This window comes from Agelaius tricolor, unplaced genomic scaffold (genome assembly GCF_023055355.1).
Source record: "Agelaius tricolor isolate 1412-34295 unplaced genomic scaffold, bAgeTri1.0.p SCAF_5, whole genome shotgun sequence".
Taxonomy (NCBI): domain Eukaryota; kingdom Metazoa; phylum Chordata; class Aves; order Passeriformes; family Icteridae; genus Agelaius; species Agelaius tricolor.
The window spans coordinates 22,355,260-22,375,266 of record NW_027269265.1 but is presented as its reverse complement, the minus strand read 5'-3'; the positions used below and the strand labels follow the sequence as shown (position 1 = coordinate 22,375,266).

Sequence of the window (20,007 nt, the reverse complement as noted above, 5' to 3'; positions counted from 1 at the left end):
GCTCAGAGGTGGATCCAATGTCCCAATGGCCACATTAGGTGCCAATATTAAAATCTGAGCATCCATTGGCCTAACCACAGCATATATACAGAAAACATATTTCCTGTCAAACTACCACACAAAGCCAATAAACAAATCTTAATTTCTTCCTTTGACACATCTCTGTGTATGCTGTAACAAATGTATAGAGACAGCTAATGACAGCTAACTGTCAAAAAGCACAATACAGCTCATGTAAAAAATCAGAATACCTTTTATTGTTCACTGTTAGAGAAAATACATCATATTACCCACAAAAACAATTGTGTGTTCATGCGAACACACACAGTGTGGAAGGATGTATCTTCCATGTTTTAGTTATCAAGCTAAGGGTTTTTCCAGTATATTTTCAAGGTTACTCTGCTCATCACAATATACTTTGTTTGTTATAGATTCAAATGTGTATTCAAGTGTAAAGTGGTCAAAGATGGTTACAAAGCCTGTAGGAATGAGTGACTCCGTTCTGGCCTATGAGAAACTCAAGGATAAAAGCAAGGGGCATTCCACTATCAGGAACGCACCAAGAGCCTTTCTGAGGAAGAAATAACATTTTTCATGGCTTGTCAGCATACTCCCAGCCTATTAAAGAGAAGCAATGGATTCCTACCCAGCCCACATAAGCTGATGCAGTTTGCCAAAGCAGAGGCTTCTCTCTTGCAGCTGCTGGGGAATCCAGTGCTATGACCCTGGTAGAGATGTTGTGGTATTCTTTGTTAAGACATCTGTAAGCACAGGATCTCAGCACTGATCTAATGGGCTGCTGCTGCGGCTAAAAAGCAATGGACACATGAAGCTGATTAATCCCTGTAGTAATTCTATTAACACCCTTAATGGAGTTATAACATGGATGATTTTACCCCTCTGCTGCAATGCGAGAGGGAATTGCCCTGGAGAGCCTGTAACTAAAGTGTGGCAGGGATGTCTGAGAAAAGCATTTTTCTGTTTGTTTTTGTGCAAAATGAAGTGCCCTGATGGGCTGGAAAACTGCCTTGTTTTCTGGAATTTTGAACTCTTCACAGCCCTAATGGTGCAGGTGTTCCCTGTAAGAGGGTGATGCATCAGGGCTCTGACACAGCAGCAATGCTCTTGACACCCTCCCAAGTGCTTGCTGTGTGGCCACACTTCCTTCTGTCTCTCTCACAGGTATGCATAGCCTGTCTCATCACACAGCTTCTCGAACAAAGCATTTTCATTCACCTTTGTGGTTTCCTGTCCTTGTCCCTCGATCTGACCATGATTTATCTGCTTGCTGCTCCCTGTCAGAAGGGCAGCTTTGCCTGCACTCTGCCATTGGACAAAGGATTGCTAAAAATAAGCAGCAGAGCTACAGTCTTGACCTGTCATTGTATAGGGAACAGATCAATAACAGAAATGAGAAATTCTAAATTTCTTTTTGTTTTCCTCCTGTGATTTTGTTTTCCTCCTGATTTTCTAGCCTGTGGAGAGAAGGTTTATCTGATGCATTAACCATGTTCATAGCCTGTTCCTAGGACAGCTTGATTGCATTGCAGTTCTGTCATTAAGGGCTTGTCAGTATTATGAATCAAGAATCATATCTTGAGATGGAAGGGACCCACAAGGATCATTGAAATCCGACTACTTGCCCTGAATAGGACAATCCCAAGAATGACACCATGTACCTGAGATCATTGTCCAAAAAATTCTGGAATGATGCTCTCATGTGAAGCTCTCATGTATAGAAGTGCCAAAGAGCCACTCCACAAAAACCTCCCTAAGACTAGACACCATTTTTACAATCTTCCGTAACAGCCCAGGCTCCTGATGCAGTTTTTAAAGACTATATAGGGTAACTAATAGTGCTGGGGACTAAGGGGTTCAGACAGGAAGCCACAGGAGGGTCTGACTAAGTTTTCTGCTAGTTCAAAGGCTGTTGCCACCTATGCAGGCGCAGTGATGTGACTACTAAGCTGGAGTATCTCATCTACATGGTTTGTGATTTCCATGTAAATATGCTTAATTTATTCTGTTTGATAGCTCATCCTTTCCTCCCACAGTGGCTGCAATCCCAAAAGATGGAGTAGCCCAGCTCTGTAGTGATCCAGGAGACAGTGGGAGAGAGCAGGGAAGGTGCTGTGTGCGTGGGATGCACACACACACACACACGGGGATTTTATTTCTCTTTCTGCCTACGGTAGCTACTCTCCACATTCTGCACAGGGATGAGAAGTCCAAGCAGCCACTTCTTGCCAAAGACTTCTTGCAGGTTGTCCCTCCAGGGCCGGGCTCTCACCAGCATTCCCTTCCGCACCTGGTACCGCGTCTGCCCACGCAGGATCAGCAGCAGCTGGTGGCAGCAGAAGCCGGCGCAAGCCAGTCCAATCCCAAGCCAGAGGTAGAGCATGAGGATGACAAACATCTCAGAGCTAAGGAGAGCTCCTGAAAACCAGGAGGGAGGGAGGACAAGAAAAGAAAGTGCTTAGACACACCCTACAAGCAGTTAACACAGCCCCAGGAACCAACAAACCAGCTGTTTTCTCTGGCCACAAGTGGGGAGGTAGGAACAAGACAGGCTGGTTGCTCTAACTGTATTAAATTATTTCCTTCATAGTGTCTGATGAATGGACCAGCTGCAGAAATACTAAAATGACAGTGGTCACTTGTACGCTTCTTCTTTTGCTGTTTATGTGTGGATCTAGATTACAGGGACAAATTCAACCAGAAGTAAAGCATATCTGTAAGACTTCAGCACTATTCTGAACAATGATTAATTTATTTAAGGATTTACCTGCTCATCAGAGAATCCTAGAATCTAAGATTTCTAGGATTTTGAAAAGGCAAGTGGACCCTACAGCATGTAGATCCTTCTAAGAAGCCTTACTGTTTGTATTAACACAAGGCAGAAATATTTTGGATTTCTTTTTCTCTCTATATATAAAATGTTAAAATAGAAAAATAAATCAATAATGGCTTTCCTACCTTTGGAACAAGGCAGTTTTCATGTGAATACAAGAAAGAAACAGAAACCTTTCTAAAATACATTCCAAATTCCTTTCATTAGCTGCTGCTAGAATACTCAAAATACTTTGAATATCTGAAGCTCCTCATTCAACTGGGGGGTTTTAGTATATGTTGGTGATGAATATATTTGAATAAAAATATTCTGTAGGCCCTTTCCTCTACAATGATTTTAGAACTCCTTCTGGAAAATATTTGTATAACAGCAGGTGTCACTGAGTGACCTTTCAGTGTGTAAGCAGAGCTAAACCCATTAATATAAAATTCTCTGTGTTCCCATATGATGTTTATGCATGTATTTTGTGCATATTGGTATATTATCAAACACCCATATTTACACACAGGCATATTTACACAAAGGAAATGAAATGTGTGTCAATACTGGTATAAATAGCTGATATCTTTTCAGTGGTTCCTATAAGGTTTAGAAATAAAAAACTCTCACATGCTTCTGTTCCTCTGGAAGACCATGAGCCTTACAAGACCAGCTGTGATAGAGCAGGGATTGCATGGGCAATAGAGGTGTGCTGCCTAAGAGAGGTACATGGGTGCTTCAGGTTTTAAGTTCAACAGAAGGGTCATGGGATATGCACCTCTCGTGTCCCTTATGCAGAAGGCTGGATTAGGTGGTATCACCTGGTTTTGCAATCTGTGAATCCCATCTTTTCCACCTGGCAGTGCTGTAAGTGAGAGACTGGGGCAGGCTCCTCTGAGGATAATTTGTAAGGACACTGACTACAGCCTCAAGCTTTCAGAGACTGTCTTCACTTGAAAAAGGTGCAGGAATCATTCAGTTTCCTTCCTAAATGCAATGTCATCTTTCCCTTCTTATTAGATCCCATTCAGCTCAGTGGGCTCTGTATGCAACACAGCAAGAGAAGAACAAGCCCCTTAGGATAATGACAAATCCTCATACCAATTCTGTCAGAATAACTTAATATACCAGGTAAGAAGCCCAGAGCCAAATACTGGATTTTTTGTTCGTCTTTTACTGGACCAGAGTGTGACAGATATTTATTTTTTCCTACAGCTGATACTGAGATGGGATATGGGGAGAGACCTTTTCTTTAGATCCTTTGCAAGGCACCTATAGGCTTTATTTATCTGACTTGATGAAATTCAACATTCAGGAAGTAATTACCCTTGTTTCCCCTTGAAAATATTAAGTATCTCTGAGCCATCCTTTCCAGATGCAGCATTTTTTAAAACCTTTTCTTCAGGTTTCCTACATAAAGCATTTTCTATAATTTATTTTGTGTGGTCCAATATGATGTGTTTACAATAATGCTCTCCATTTGCCCCTGATCCCCCCAGTCTCTTTTAGCCTTGGATTCTTTTTTTCTCTAAGTGACCCAGTGTGATCTCAAGGTTATATTGCCATATATTATCCATGCCAGAAAAGCTGTATTGTAGGCTGTAGTTATCGACTTTGGGTCAGAATCTGAAATCCATGCCTGAGTACAGTCTGGGCAGAATGAGCCAGCTGAAAACTTGCCCAGCACTAAAGCAGGAACACTTAGTTGACATAAGACCAGCAGATTAACCCTTCATCCTCCTTTACTACTTCTGCAGTACAGTGGGCATGATGGAGAAGAAGAAAGATAAAGTTTTTTCCCTGCTATCGCAGTTCTCTGTTTGGATGATACAACAACCCTTAGGTAACAGTTACATTAGCTGAAAATGACTGTGTGAGCAACCCTTCCAGGTAACCATTCAAGACTGTGTCTTTCTCTCCTGAAATGGAGGTTAAAGGTACTGGTAGAAACCCAGTAGGCCTTTCCTCCCAAGCAATCAAGACAACACATGCCTGTATCTTGCTGTGTGAGGCAGCAGTTCTCTTCTCAGCAGAACTAGAGGTTTGGTGGGAGCTGCTGGAAGCTGCTGCCTCTCAAGGGTGTTCTGGCTCTTAGCTCTGCATCCAGACCCATTGTGTCCCACTCAAACACTGTCCACATGCTGTATTGGCATCACAGTTGCTTCCACCAGAGCTGGGGTGCTTCAGTGTCTCTGCAAATATGTGCCAGGACCCATCACTGTGCAGACAAGCCCTCAGAGTCAGAGAGAACTAATTCCTTGATAATCTCCTCCCATATCCCTGCTCCCCCTCCCAGAGTGCTGTGCTGAGCAGAGCTTAGGCACAGGGGAAAATCATTCCCAGTGTTTCTAGTGCTAGTAAAGCTCATGCAATATTATTTACAAAAAATTCTTCTAGTTGGAAAAATTATTCCATAAAAATGTCATGGCAGGATTTCATGTTTATTGTCTTTCAGTAATTACCATGACAAATCTGCAAATTTGCCAAGCAGGGAGATATTTGTTTGTTTTCAGATGGCATTCCAGCCTGGAATCTGAAAAGCAAGCTAGGGCCTCTCTGGCTCCTGTATTCCCAGCAGTGGAATCTCCACACTCAGATCTTAATCAACACTTCTGGTGACAATGCACAAGCCAAAACAGACTCCCTTCTTACTGAGTTCAGCTGAAGCTGCAAAGCTAAAATATATGGGCTACCTATTTTAGTCTAGTAAAAGCTGATGTAAGTGCATGAGGCTGGAGCTCATAGTGGGGAGACAGCAATTTTCTGCAGCCACTCTCAGGGCAGAGTAGCAGTCTAGGCTGTCTGCATAATCCCTTCTCTGAGGTCAGGATCTGTCTAACTCTTGGGTTTGGACAGAGAAAGGGTTGAGGTTGGAGAGTTTGAGGGTGTGTGAAAGGTGAAGAGCCAAGGCTTCTTGCTCTGCAAGAACAGAGGATGAGTTATGGGAGCAAAATCAGGAGAGGGAAGGAGAAGGGTTGTGGAGATTTACAGAAAGGCAGGGAGAGAGGGGGAAGAAGTAGAAAGAAGGGTAAGGAATGGAAGCAAGGAGAAGGATGTATTTGCTTTTGGTGTGGAGCTTTTGCAAAAAGCAGCACAGAGAATTTCCCATGGTTCTCTGTGGATTTGTGTCCCAGACTAGGGTCACAAGACAGGTACCTAACCATGTCACATCAACTCCTCTCTCAGTTTCTGTTGCCTGAACCCCAATTCTCCTCTGCTGGAAGGATGAAAAGATCTCAGTAAGTTTGCACTCCCAGGAGACAGGAGGTGGGTGACAGTGGAGGGAGTGAGTAGACCTGGATAAGATATACCTGCTGGGATATGGGGAACCTGCAGATTTGTAGGGCACAAAAGCCTACAGGACCACCCCCACATCTACCTATAGGACAGGCAAAAGATCCCTCATACCTGCAGTGAAATCCATCTCCTCTGTCTAATTACAATACATGTCCTGCACCACAGATAGCTCTATTCTATCACCACCAAGCTGGTTACGGGGCATATTCCAGAGCCTAATGCATTGGGAATGTAGCTATGGACGTAACCTGGAGTGGGTCCCAGCTTCTATTTCAGGTGAAGTCTTTTGGAAAGGCTGGCTGTAGCCTCCAAAGAAGGCCAATTGCCCCTCTGGCCCATTTCCATACCACACCTCCGCACAGATGACTATCCAAGGAAGATCAGGTCCCCCCATCCCAGGAGCCCTGGAGGAGGAACATGCTCCTCATCTCTGAGCAAGGAGTCCTTACCTGAGAAGAACTGGCTGATGGAGTGAGGCAGAAGAGTGAGGAAGGCCAGTGGGTCCGCAAAGGACATGGAAAGTGTAGCAGAAATGTAAGCCATGCCTGCCACCAGGGAGTCAAGGCAAGCCAGGGAGGTGTAGAGGCAGAACATGATGAAGTTTCGCATGTTCCTGCTCCCGATGCAGTTCCCTGTGAAGAAACAGTGGTGGTCATGCCTCTGGGTGACTCTGGAACACAGTCTACAGAAGTGAGTGCCGGGCAAGGCTGAGCCAGGGGACCTGCTTCCATCCAGCCAGTCTGCCACTTCGGCTCCTTTGCCCAAGTTAAAGTCCTTGCCCAAGTCCTCGGGGGAGTTCTGGATCACAAGGACGTAGTTGCCCAGGGCATTAGCTGAGAGGAAGAGGAAGAGGGCCCCATGCAGCAGAGCAGGCGAGAAAAGTGGGGTGGTGGAAGGGTCTCTGAACATGCTGGGGATGAAGACAAAGATCTGGAGGACGAAGGTCACTAGGGAGATGCACAAGAAGTAGGCTGGAGCGACAACATTGAGCAACCTGAGAACTAGCATTGCGGATTACATTCCTGCGGGGGAAAGCAAGGAGAGAAGGAACATCACCGCTCCGGCTGCACACTTCATCCTTCCATTTCCTGCCGGGTCCCGGCCCCGCTGCCTTCGGGAAATGCCCTCCGGGGGCCGCTCTCCCTCGCCGCCGCCCCACGGCCCCCCCCCGGGCCGAGGCAAAGGGACAGCCCGTGGGCAGCGACCGCTCCCCGGCTCCCGGAGGAGACACCCCGGCCCCGGCGCCAGCCTCCGGGGAACTTGCAGCAGCGGTGCCCCGGAGGGGCTGCAGCGGCTGGAAGGGGAGAGGCGGCTCCCGCGGTGTGCTGGCGATGCGAGCACTGCTCTGTTCGCCTAGCAGTCTCTCTGCCAGGCAGGGTCAGTTTTGGTATTGCATGAGAGGAAAAAAGGTGGTGCTGGAGGAGGGGGGAGTGAATTGGAAAGGAGGGGTGGGAGGAGGAGAAGGGGAGGGGGGAGAGGTTGCTCTAATCCACTGCAATACGGATCAAATCCAGTGCTCTAATTTATCCCTTAAAGCCACGGATCTACAGATTACCTCTATGACCGCTGCCCCGCTCTGCACGAAATTAGAAAATATACAAAACAGCTGGTCAAGTGCTGTCCGGATGCAACCTGCGGCGCTCGGCTACCGAGCCGGAGCAGCCCCGCAGCTGCAGCCGCAGCTGTGGCCGGGCAGGACGCATCCCCGCCGGGCAGGCGGTCACCCCCGGCCCCGCGGCTCAGCCTGCATGGTCGGGGCACAGGACAGCCCGGGGGGCACACGCGAGGGGGGCGGGCAGCGAGCTGGGTGGCGGTGCGGGTGCCCCGAGCACACCCGCGCCGGCAGCCTCAAGGAGTCCCCAGCGCCGGTGTCTGCAGAGCCCCGGCGGCCCCGACCCGGCTCGGCGCTGCGGGCTGCCCGCTGCCACCTTGCAGTCCCCTTGTCCCCAGGCGCGCCGGGAGCCGCCCGGTACCGGCGTGTCTGGCGCCGGCGGAGCCGCTCCTACAGCCGGCCATGCCGAGATCCCCGCGGCAGCCGATCGGGAGTGCACCCGGAGTCTGACGTGTTCTTCCTCTCCCTTCCTGCTCTGTTCCTGTCCCTCTTGTCTCTGCCCCTGCCCTCTGTCTGTCTCTCTCCGTCCAGTGCCTTGTGTCCCTCCCTGTTCCTGTCCTTGTCCCTGGGCTTTTCAACCACGGACTTCTCCTTCTCCCTCCCTCCCCATATCTCCCTCCCGCGTCCTGTTCCTGTCCGGTGGTCTCCCTTCCCGACCCTCCCCGTGCTCCTGCCCCGGCCCGGCTCCCCGTAGCTGTCCCTTCAGCACCAGCCGCACCTGCAGCAGCTCCGTCCGCCTCCCACCGAGCACAACCCGCCCCAGGAGAAAAGAGAAGTGTTCTTGGCCTCTGAGGTCCTGACAACTCCCGCGGGGAGAGCAGAAGGGTGGGAAGAGGCATTCTGCCCCTCCAGCCTGCAGAGCACCATTCCTTCTCACAGCGTGGGTGAGGGAGGCAAGGTGAGTTTTCTGTGTGTCCCCGTGCCTCCCCAAAGCTGCCCCTGTTGGAACCAGCACTGGAGGCAAGGGGAAATGTGGGGGGGAGTCGTTGCAGGTTCAAAGCCTCCCTTAACACAAGCAGGAAAGGCTTTGATCTGGGCAGGTGGTGCCTGGGCAGTAGCCTCGTGCTGGCAGAAGTTTTGCAGACACGTGTTTGCTCTCTGACAGCTACACACCCTCATCCCCCCTGCCCACCCACGCTCTCCTTGTACTGTCTACACAGGCTCTGTGCACGGCCTCTCCTTCTCCTACACACCTACGTGCTGCACCCTCCCAGCTCTCATGAACAGCATCCCTGTCTCTCTCCACAGATGAGCCCCCCATGACAGGAGAAGGGGAGAGAAGAGGGCTATTGGCCTGCAGCTGTGTCCCTGGAGACAGTCAAACTCTGCACTGGTGAAAAGTCAAAGAAAAATGCATTTTACACAATCTTAGGTCCTAGGTTTACTGGCCAGTCCCTCAGCACAGACTCTGCAAATCCACAGGAGACTCTCCCTTTGCCTGAAGGTTCAGAGCAAAATGAAAGCGTGTTTCATGTCTCAGCTTCTAGGGAGAGAAGACTGGAGAAGAGAGCGGCTGTGCTTGTCTCCTGCACGTGCACTAGCGTGGAAGGTGATGACAGCAACCAAGTGTTCAAGGGCTCTTCATTAGAAATAACTTTTCTCCCAGGTAACCTTAATGGTTCGACATTTCTGAGAAAAGCAGTGGCAATAACACAAGCAAGTGCAAACCAATCCCGTAGGCACTGGATCTGCAGTGATGAGCAGCTAAGAGACACCTCTGGCAGAACTGAAGGGGAAGCTGCTCAGAGCAGATCTAGTTTTCACTCCCACCTCCCTCATTCTCCTGTCACGACTACTGAGAATAAAAATCCTCCAATATTCCCTCAACTCATCAATTTAAAGTAGACTGAGCCTTGCAATAGAGATACATGACCCAGTCTAGGTTTTATCTTTAAATAATCAGACAGTGTTTTCTCCATATTTTAACAGCTTACATCAAAATAATAATAAAAAAAGAAAATTACAGAGAAGTCTTTTCATGTCATGAAAGACTCTCGACTGAGGGGACTGCATCTCATGAAAGACATTAAGCCTGCCTGCATAAGGAACATCAAAAGCTGTAGCCAAAACGGGGGAAGGGAAGGGAAGGGAAGGGAAGGGAAGGGAAGGGAAGGGAAGGGAAGGGAAGGGAAGGGAAGGGAAGGGAAGGGAAGGGAAGGGAAGGGAAGGGAAGGGAAGGGAAGGGAAGGGAAGGGAAGGGAAAGGAAGGGAAAGGAAGGGAAAGGAAGGGAAAGGAAGGGAAAGGAAGGGAAAGGGAAATCTGGTTTCCACTGGAATGGAAGATGTGAGGCAGATTATTCCCCACACTCTCATTAAAATTCTTCTGCACATTGATGCTTATGATTTGGCAAAATAGTGGATTCAAATTTAACAATATAGCAAAATATCCTCTTTCAGTGCTGTTGTGTTGATATTATGAGCTGTTTGCAGAATGGGGGAGAAGATGACTGGGGATGAATTTGCCTATGTATATGCATGTGTATATAAGAGAGGGATGGGTAAATAAGGAGATTAGCACAGGAAGTAAGCAAAAAATGGGAACAGTAGTTAATTTGGAGCAAGCATTTAAAAGTAACAACATGTACTGCATGAATTGGGTTTTCTCCTGCTGTAAAATCAACACATGAGACAACTCAGGTGTGTGACACTCAAAAATATTTTCTCCCTTTTTCTTCTCCGGGTCTGGTTGTGACCCAGGAGATGGATTCCCCATCCCCATTTCCCCATTCTGCTTTTCAACGGTAAGTAAAATCACTTCACTCATGTGTCAAGGTTTTCTTGTCTTTTGAGTATGGCAAGGGTTATGCTATCTGCCTTTGTCCGGAAGAACTTGGCAGCTGGGCATAAGAAACACATGTGAGAACAGTTTATTGTTCTCATTACCTACTGTGCAGATGTTCTCCAGAAATTAGCACAGCATACCACAGCCAGACCCTCTCTCAGCCCAGCCTTGGTGATTCTGTGTCACCACTCCACTCTTCCCTGATGGCCAATTGTGTGCAGGGCCTTCCCCTACTATGGACTCTTTCCCAATATGTCCCTTTGGCAATTAGGGTAGGAAACCACTGACAGAATCTATCAGTTGTCAGCCAGCTGGTGATTCCATCCTCCCATTCAATCATCTGGGCTACACTTGATAATGACTGGAAGATGACAGTTTTCATAGCTTTGTACCCAGATCTTCTAATTCTTTGTGCTCAGAGATTTCAAACAGAATAAAATACTGTTCCAGTTGATGCCATGCTCTGGTACAGTCTGCCCAACATTTTTGAAGGTTTCACTTTAAATTGCATCCCAAATTATGTATAATTTCTTCCATCTCAAAGGGTGCATTGCCTTAGCCTGCACCATTAGTTTATTTTTCAAGATACAGTCTGATGGTGATTTTTCTCTGGAATGAGTAACTTAACCTCTGCTATTTGTTGTGACATTTTCAAAGAAATGAATTCTCTCTGTGGTAAACCAGGTGCTGCTTGATTTAAATTATCACTTAACTGCAAGTTTTATGAAGTAGTTTCTGGTTTGGTTTGATTTTTCTTTTTCTGGGTAGTTAGCCTTCAAAATCTGAATACCCACAGTGTCTGGAGAGGTTTTCTCTTTGATTAGGTAAAGCTGAATGGCTAAGAAAAGTAACAGGGTCAGCCTAATGTCTTCAGTTTAACAACAAAATAAATACAGCATGCCTTTATGCTGACCAGCTTCAAATCTGCCTAGGTGGAGGCGTGAATGCTGAGAGCAAAAGGGTGCTCAGCCCTTTCCTCATTCAGTTCTGGGTTATACAACATAGGTTGTCAGGATCTGATCTTCCATAAACACAAATCTAACGCTAAGCTTCTACTCAGAGTGAGAAATGGCCTTCAGAGGCCAACTCAATCATCTTTCCCAATTTTCCATACCCTTGTTTCAAGTTTACCTGTCCTTTGCAGACAAAGTCTGATAAAGTCCTGAAGATCTCAGATGATGGAGATTTTCCACCACCTCCAGGCATTCCATTCAGCTACTTCTTATTCATTCAGATTTCTTCTTATTCATTCTATGCATAATGTGGCACTCCCTTGCAGCAGTCTAAGGTCTTAGTCCTTATCCCAGTAGGTTCAGAGAAAGATAGATCCTTTCCTCACTGCAGTCTCTTACATACTTGAAAGTGGCTATCATGTCTTCCCTGGATGAAGCCATCCAAGTCCTTAAGTACTACGCCTTGGATTGTGTTCAAAAACCCCTGAAAGAAAGAGCAAGGGTCCTGGGGCATTGTTCCTGCTGTACAAGCACCAGAGAGGGGCATCCAGCACTGAGGTCAGTCAGACCAACAGTGTGGTTTTAGGCAGCTGGGTTTTAAATTACATAGATTGCTCATTGAGCTGCTTCAGTTGTGCTGAGGGAGGATGTTTATTAACAAAGGAAGAGATGGTAACACATTTCCAAGGAGTTGGGATACCACATTGTTCATGATGCTCTGGTCCATTCTAGCTGGCCCATGCAATGGAGAAACAGCCTGTGTGAAAAAAGGGCTCTAAGCCACAATTTATGGTGTGCCCTGCTGCGTCAGGAAAGCTGTTGCAAAATCAACATTTCATTTATTTGCTGCTTGTTGGTGGTGTCAGGAAACAAATTTTTTCAGTCAAGTAAATTTCAGTGTGCCAGAGCACAACAGCAGGAAGAGAAAATGTTGATGATAGGTGGGAAGGGAGTGTTGTGGGAGGGAAGGCACTCTTGGGCCCAAGCTCAGGCCAGGGTTGTTGTCCCTGACTGTGGTCCACTCTCTCCTCCATCCCCCTGGCCTTGCAAATGCCCCTGAACTCTGTCCTCATAATGGTGTGGGAATTCTTCCCCTAAGAGACTCAAGATTCTTCCCTTCCAGTGCCTACAGCTTCTCCCTTCATCAAACCCTGCCCATAATACTGTCTCAGCACCAGAGGAATGGCTGAATGCTGTGGCAAAACACCCTATGGAAAAGCTCCAGTAGTGGAAAGAAAAAGAAGGACAAGAGAGGGGGAAGTACTTCAGGCATTTTGTTCCTGCAAAGCTCTGAGCATCCTCTCCAGGTGTCAGGGTGGTCTCGAATTCCCGACATCCTCAGCAGGCCTCAACACCAGATGTTATATCCTGACAACAAGGTGTCATGGTGCCACTTGATGGGACTCTTCTTGCTTTCAAGATACTTTGACTATCAGGTAAAGTACACAATAAAACATCTCTAAAAACATTTGTCTCAGCTGACTGATTTGGAGCTCCTGAGCCATAATGCTCAAGCCAACTGAGCAGACCCATCACTCCCAGGTAACTATCATGGAAAGTTATTGGAGCAAGGTTCCTGACATTCTGCATCATTTCCAGGCAGGACATTGCAGGAGCAGAGCTCTTAAGGAGTAGAAAATTAAATGAATAAATGTAAATGGTGTTCATTGCAAGGGAGGATTAAGCCCCAAACTAACAGGCATTAATATGTGAGGATGGCCTTCCGAAGCAATCTGCTGTCAGTAGAAGCAGCTACTGCTCCAGAAATTGTGCACTGCCCTTTTTCACAGGTCTGGCATCTTCCTTCTCACCCCCAGCTGGCTGTCCAACCCTCGTCTGCCATCACTGGATGCTTTGAGCATTGTGTCAAATTTATACTGGGCACATCAAGATGCAGGAGCCCTGGTCTTCCTTTCTGCTTGTGAAGTGCCAAGCACACCTAGGGAATCCTATAATAATAAATAACAATAACACATGCACATATTCATAACCAAGTCATTGTTTAAGTAGTGAATATTCAGCACACACCAGATGGTTCTTCTTTCACTGCCTCCAAAATGGAAATGACCAGTTACTAAAGATAAAATATTCCTTCCCTCTGCTGCTTCCCTAGGGCTCCTACTTGTTGTTCTCTTGTAGAACTGCTCCTCCCTAGAGAAAAAAGCCTTTCAGCCTTGGAAACATTGAAATCAGATCTGAAATATGAAATGTTTCAGCAGAAGCTGCAGATAAATGAACACAGTCTTAAATCAATTCCAGAAAATAGACTTGGATTAATCCTCCTGCCTGCTGCAGCAGTGCTCTTGGGAGAAGAAATCTCTCTCCCCACTGTCACATGGCTGCTGCCTCTGCTATCAAGATGTCCCTCCACTGGATCTGTAAAAGCAGTTCCTAAATTATTTTTGCTCTTCAAAAATGGTAGCTAGCAGCCAGTGCACTAGGTGTACTGCACATGACCACCACCCAGCCACACTGCAGGTGGCAATGATTTTAACTGACTGATTTTTACTGTTGCTACACAGAGGGCCAGACTCTGCCTGCTTCATTTCCACCCATCCCAGTGGCAGCAGTTTTCATTTATGATCTCTTACAAAAGATGCACTAACAGCACTGGGAGCAGATACAGGTCCTCAGCCACTCGATGCCAAGTCAAACCATCTTGCTTCTTGGCTTTCTTTGTCCCCATGTGCAACACATAAACTTGCCCAGCTCCATTGAAGGAGATGGTCCCATCCCATCCCATCCCATCCCATCCCATCCCATCCCATCCCATCCCATCCCATCCCATCCCATCCCATCCCATCCCATCCCATCCCATCCCATTCTTTGGTATGAAAGACACTGGGTTAAAACCATGGCAGATTTAGGAGGACCTGAGCCCAGGCACTTCACTTTCCAAGCACAGATTTAAGCCCCAGATTTGGTGCAGAAGAAGGGCCATTATCTCTGCCAGACAGGTGTCCATAAGGAGAGGATTCCCACTCTGATCCCCTAGTCCCGGTGCATTCTGTGCAGCTCTGAGCTAGATACCTGTTCATGCCATCACCAGCCAGGGCATGCTCTGGGCAGCTCTCTGTCCCTCTGGTGAGGAATAGCATCTTTCCCTGGAGCCAATCTGCTTGCTTTAAGAGAAGAAATTCAAAGTACTGTTTAGGAAGAAGAGGCAGAACTATGTCCTCTTCTCAGGAGGCTGGAGGCAGCCCCACACTCACCTTTCCCCAGCCCCCATGTGACCAGGATTTCAGGGGAGGCAACTCTTTCTCTGTGCCAGAATGATGGGGGTAGGGGTGGGGCTGGGCAAGCTATCCCTACAAATGTTGGGAGCAAACCCCAGGCCCCTGAGGCCAATATCACCTCTGGGCTAGGCAGGGCTGCAGGGTAAACCTAGTTCTAGGAATATCAACTGCCTAGATGAGCCAAGGAAAAATAATTGAGATGCGACTTTCTTTTCTCAGCTGTAGGAAAAGAAAGCCATGATTTGATCATGGGTTTGGCAGTTTCCAGGAATCACCTGGTGTATTCAGTATCAAACTAATGAAGACCTTAGCACTGCTTTGAGTAAGACTAAGGTTAAGCTAATGGCACTGCAACAAGGTCAGCTTCATATGAGTCTGCCAGAAGAAAGAGCATGCATGTGTCAGATGGTCAGGTGGTAATTTCTCTTATTCCCAAGCTTCAAGACACCTCCAAAGGCCAATGGTACTCCAAGGACTTCAGAGCCACTGTGGTGTCTCCTGTGGAACAGCACCTTCAGTCACATTCTCCCTCCTTGCAGAGGTAGTGACTGAGTGAGGAAAACCAGAGGACTTCACCGGAGAAGCAGTGGCACTCCTCAGGGGAGGACTGTAGGGGATAACTACTGAGGATCACAGTGTAAATAGCAAGAAGAAGGGTGAATTATACCCACCTGGAGACCCACTGAGGCACTCAGGGAGGAAATAGAAAAATGAGGAGTAAATATAAGGGAGAAGTTCCATAACAGTGAGACTTGGACGTTCTCCAGACTTGTCTTCACTTGCTTCTCTCAGATTCCTGTCTGGTGGATTTGGGGTAAGCACAGCCAGTAGCTAGGTTTCCAAAATGCATGCCAGAAGCAGAAGCCAGAATCTGCTTCATTCACAGCTTGGGAAAGGGAACTATCCCAAAGAATTGGAGCGGGTAGAGGCATCTTCTGCTATGGGAGTAGAGGAAGCAGTGGTTGTATACTGGACAGCAAGGACACTTTTTCTGGGGTTCAAGGGGACCAGGGCCAAGAAGAGCCCTGTGGAGAGCTCAGGCAGAGAAATTCTGGCATGAGGTGGAGGACAGAATGTAAAGGAGCTGGGAAACAAGAATGGAAGAGATGAAGATGTGGGGATGGAAGGGATTTCGGTGTGATGTGAAAGCTGGAAAGAACATGGGCGGCTGGGGTCAGAATGATCCAGCAGAGAGGCTGGAGTGATGGCCGGGATGAGAGGGTCAGGGGGCACTGCTTCCCAGGCACTGCTTCCCAGGCACTGCTTCCCAGGCACCCTTCCGGCACCGACCCTCCTCGCCAAACCTCCTCGGGCACCCGGCCCCTGCCCGGCTTTCCAGCTGCTGCTGGCCCCGCTCCGACACAGCCAAGGAGGAGCTACGGGGCCACGGGTGGCAGGTGAGTCTGTCACATCCCGGGGAACGACCGGCGGGGTGCTGGGGACAGACTGGCGCATGGAGACACAGCTGCACGCCCCGGCCCGGCCCGGCCCGGCACGGCTCGGCTCTGGGCGTGGCAGGGATGCCGGGCCGGGCCGGCAGATGGCGCCGGGAACCCGCCGGGAGCTGCGGGAGGAGGGAGCGGAGGAAGGAGATGCCGGAGGGGAGGAGTGCGTGGCGGTCTCAGCGGTCTCACTGGGCGAGGACGTTTGTGGATGTGGGGTGGGAGCTGTACACCTGTTTCGTGCCATCACCAGCCATCCATCCATCACCACCCAAGAGAAATCTCTGCCCTGTCTCCCTCTCCAGCTCCGCTGGGGAGCCCCCAGCCCTGCAGCTGGGATCAGCCTTGAGAGGGCAGCTCTTTCTTCCCGAGCAGGACCCACATGCAGAGCAGCATCCCCCAGGCACAGCTCCCCAAATTGCCACTGGTCAGGATTGCCATCCTCAGTACAGAAGGGTAAAAGATACATCAGATGTGAATCCTACCTGCTGCAATGGGATGTTCTTTTGCAACATGGCTAAATATGCTCCAGGAGTCCTCCAAGCTTTTGCCTGGGAGGCGCACTGCTTTCCCCTTGTTTGTTATGCCACATACTATATTGGTCACCAACAGAGAGCAAAAGAGCTGCTGCATCTGCCTTGTCCCAGTGTGGTGGAGCTCTCCCTGTGACACTAGCAGATCTGCTGAAGCAGTGGCAGAGCTGCCAGTTGCTGAGCTACCTGCGAAGGTGGATGAGGGACCAGAGAGATGTAGGGCTGTGATCAGCAGTGACCACCAATGTTTTCTTTGTCGTGGGGTGGCTTAGTAGCCATAAATTGTTTGTCATTCACTCACATCTCCCTTCTGGTTTCAGTTCAGTTAAGCATTCCCAGCTTCTCCCACGTGTAACTCCAGCCTGATAAACTCCATATTATCTTCACCTGAGTGGTCCCTTCATTTCAGTGCATGTGGAAAAGAAAGGAGGGATAAAAGAGGTGCAAAGAATAGAACCACAGAATCAGAGTGGTTTGGGTTGTAAGGAATTTTCTACATTACCTAGTTCCAATGTCCTGCCGTCAGCAGGGACACCTTCCACTACAAGTGATCAAAGCCACACCCAGACTTGGCCTTGAGCATTTTCAGAGATGGGGCCATCACAATTTCTCTGCTCAACTTGGTCCAGTGCCTCACTACTCTCACAGTAAAAAAATTCATACTAATATTTAATCTAAACCTTCTTTCTTTCAGTTTGAAGCCACTGCTCCTTGTCCTATCACTACATGCTCCTGTAAGAGTCCCTTTCCAGCTCTCTTGTACGCTGCCTTTAGGTACTGGAAGGCAGCTGTAAGCTCTCCCTGGAACCTTATCTTTTCCAGTATGAACAACCCCAATTCTATCAGCCCATCTTCACAGAAGATGAATGAAGTTGAATGTGATAAATTATACACACAGTAAAAATACAGGTAAAGCGAACAGCATGAGCAGGGAAGTTAATAAATAATTCTTTGTTGTCAACTAGGCTCAAATGTTGACCACATGTTCCAGGCAGAGAAATGGGTGAAAGTAGCTTGTCAGTGGGTCAGAAGAGGCACAGGGAGACGTTGTGTCCTTCATACAATGTGTGGCTTCCCCAGGGAATATCTTGCTGCAGAGTGCTGTGGATGTCCACATTTCATATGCTTCTGAATCCCTTTCAAAAACAATGTATTTGCTGGTGATGGGAGAGGACACTAAAAGAGCATCATCCACCTGCTCTGTTATTATGCTCTTCTCAAGGTGTTTGCTGCCAGCCACTTCCAGAAACAGAATGATAGCTACACACACCTGTTTTCTGTCCTAAAACAGCCCCTCCCTCTTTTTTTTTTAATTTTATTTTATTTTTTTATTATTCTGCCACTATTCTTTACACAGAAGAAGGGGCAATGAGCTACATAGAAAAGAAGTTTTTGTGGAATACTTTGTTTATGAGACAGCCTATTTAGAGTTAATGACTTTGACAAAGGACTGTGCCACTGTGCATTAGCTAGCTGCGCTGCTGGCAACTGTTCTAGCCAGGGAGAACATCAGTGCATTGAGTGTTTGCTCCCAGGAAGGCTGGCATGTGGGCAGAGACACAGCCTGCATGCAGAGCCCCATTCGGCCAGAACAGTATGGTTCATTACATGATGTGCATCTTCCTCACTGCCTCTCCTAGCTCAGCCTGTTAGCTTACGTCTTTCCCCTATATTCCACTGTCATTCTCATTAAAACTACCACCACTTTTCCCTCATCTATCTGCAATCAGTCTTTCATTGCTCTAAACATCATAAAAATGCCATTTACTGCTTCAGAAGGTCAAGTGCTCAGCCTGGATCTTTTTCTCCTATGTCAGGAATTACCAGTTGCACCTCTTGAAGCAGAGGGGTCATTTCCCTGAGATTTCCAGAAAACATTTCACTCTGATCCATGACCTCTATTTCAAGCTCCAGATAGCCAGGTATTTATTTTGTTTCTCTCTCATACACATTTGTCTAAGAGAGGGAGATGTATTTTACACAGAGTAAATGAACCCATGTTCCTTTCTGCATCCATCTCCCCAAGGAAGTGACACAGCACATCCTAGGCTTTGAGAGCAGACATGAGGGGCCACGTCTGAATGTCTGGTATTGAGGGTAGGTGAGCAGCAGGCCTGACCTCTGGGGAAGTGAGGACTACCTACGTGCAGAATAATGCAAGGATGTTTGATGCACAAAAGCTGGATTGGGGTTATCAAGTGCAAGCCTGAATGCCTAGCTCTCCATTGGGGCTTTCTTCAAGGAGGTGAGTGAGCTGCTCCATGTTGCTAACACAGTATCAGGGTAGGGTAAAGTGGAAGAACATTTGATTAGTGGCAAGTTGTTGGGGTGAAGAGAGAAATGCCCCAAACAAGAAGTTGCATCATTTGCTTGTAGTGGTGCGGGAGCAGGTGGGAGCATCCACAGAGACACTGCTGCAGGCAGTAGAGGCTGACAGCCAGGAGGGCTGGGGATGGTATTTGTGAAGATGACCATGCTGGGTTTAGGCTGCAATGGGGACTTGGACAACTTGAGTTGCCTGTGCTGAGGGCCCAGCTATGGTGTCTTTTGGAGCAGGGCTGGTGGTGAACGGGCAGGGCCATGGGAATATCTTGCTTACCCAGGTCAGCCAAGGAACAGAAATAGAGAAATCCTGTGCCTGCAAGTACTGAACCACACTGTCCCACCTGACTGGCAATTGGGAAGAGCCAATTAGCATATTTTAATGCAACTGATTAGTGCGTGGTCACGCAGCCTGGGTGGTGGGTGATTTTTGAAGCAGATTTGAAATTATAAGCATGCAGACACCAAACCACAAGGGAGCTGGCATGGGGGAAAGACGATTTCCCAGCATAGTTGCTGCAGCCCCAGTTTCTCAGCTATTCCCAATGGCAAGCTGCCTTCAAAGAGCCCTGAGAAGGTCCAGGGTGAGCACTCGAAAATTAAGAAATTAACTTTTTTAATTAACGGAACTGAGGTGGGGGGTGTGATGGTGGCTCAGCCTCTGCTGGAGCTCTTCTGGCTTCTCCTTTTGCACAGCTTAAGTCCCATGGTCTACTGTGGGAAGGGAGACGCTTCCTTGGAGCCCTCCCCGGCGCAGGGGGCTGCGCTTGTGCGGCAGCCGCCTCTGCCGGGCACAGAGCCCTGCCCGGCGCCTCTGCCGGATGTCGGGGGTTGTGCGGGACCTGCTGCCCCTCATTCGGGCTCTGGCAGCGGGCTGGGGGGCAGCCCGGCGTTCCCTGGCCGGGCTGGGGCTGCCTCCGCCCGGGGTGGTACCCGCATCTCCCCCGCCCTGCGATGTGCGCACTGCCAGGAGCTGCGGCCGACAGGAGCTTCGTTTCCT

At 48.3% G+C, this 20,007-nt stretch overlaps 1 protein-coding gene and 1 long non-coding RNA gene across 2 annotated transcripts; one reads left to right on the top strand and one right to left on the bottom strand.

Moving 5' to 3' along the window:
- Window positions 1–235: 235 nt before the first annotated feature.
- On the bottom strand, window positions 236–7,657 carry ZDHHC22 (zinc finger DHHC-type palmitoyltransferase 22). Its single transcript, XM_071426748.1, has 2 exons — window positions 6,577–7,657; window positions 236–2,436 (listed from the first exon to the last, which is right to left on the bottom strand). The coding sequence occupies exons 1-2, from the start codon at window positions 7,133–7,135 to the stop codon at window positions 2,171–2,173; spliced, it is 825 nt and encodes a 274-aa protein (XP_071282849.1). The 5' UTR covers window positions 7,136–7,657; the 3' UTR covers window positions 236–2,170.
- Window positions 7,365–9,801, top strand: LOC139589891 (uncharacterized). Its single transcript, XR_011679159.1, has 3 exons — window positions 7,365–7,504; window positions 8,271–8,637; window positions 9,220–9,801. It is a non-coding gene; the product is annotated as an uncharacterized lncRNA (long non-coding RNA).
- The last annotated feature ends 10,206 nt before the right edge of the window (window positions 9,802–20,007 follow it).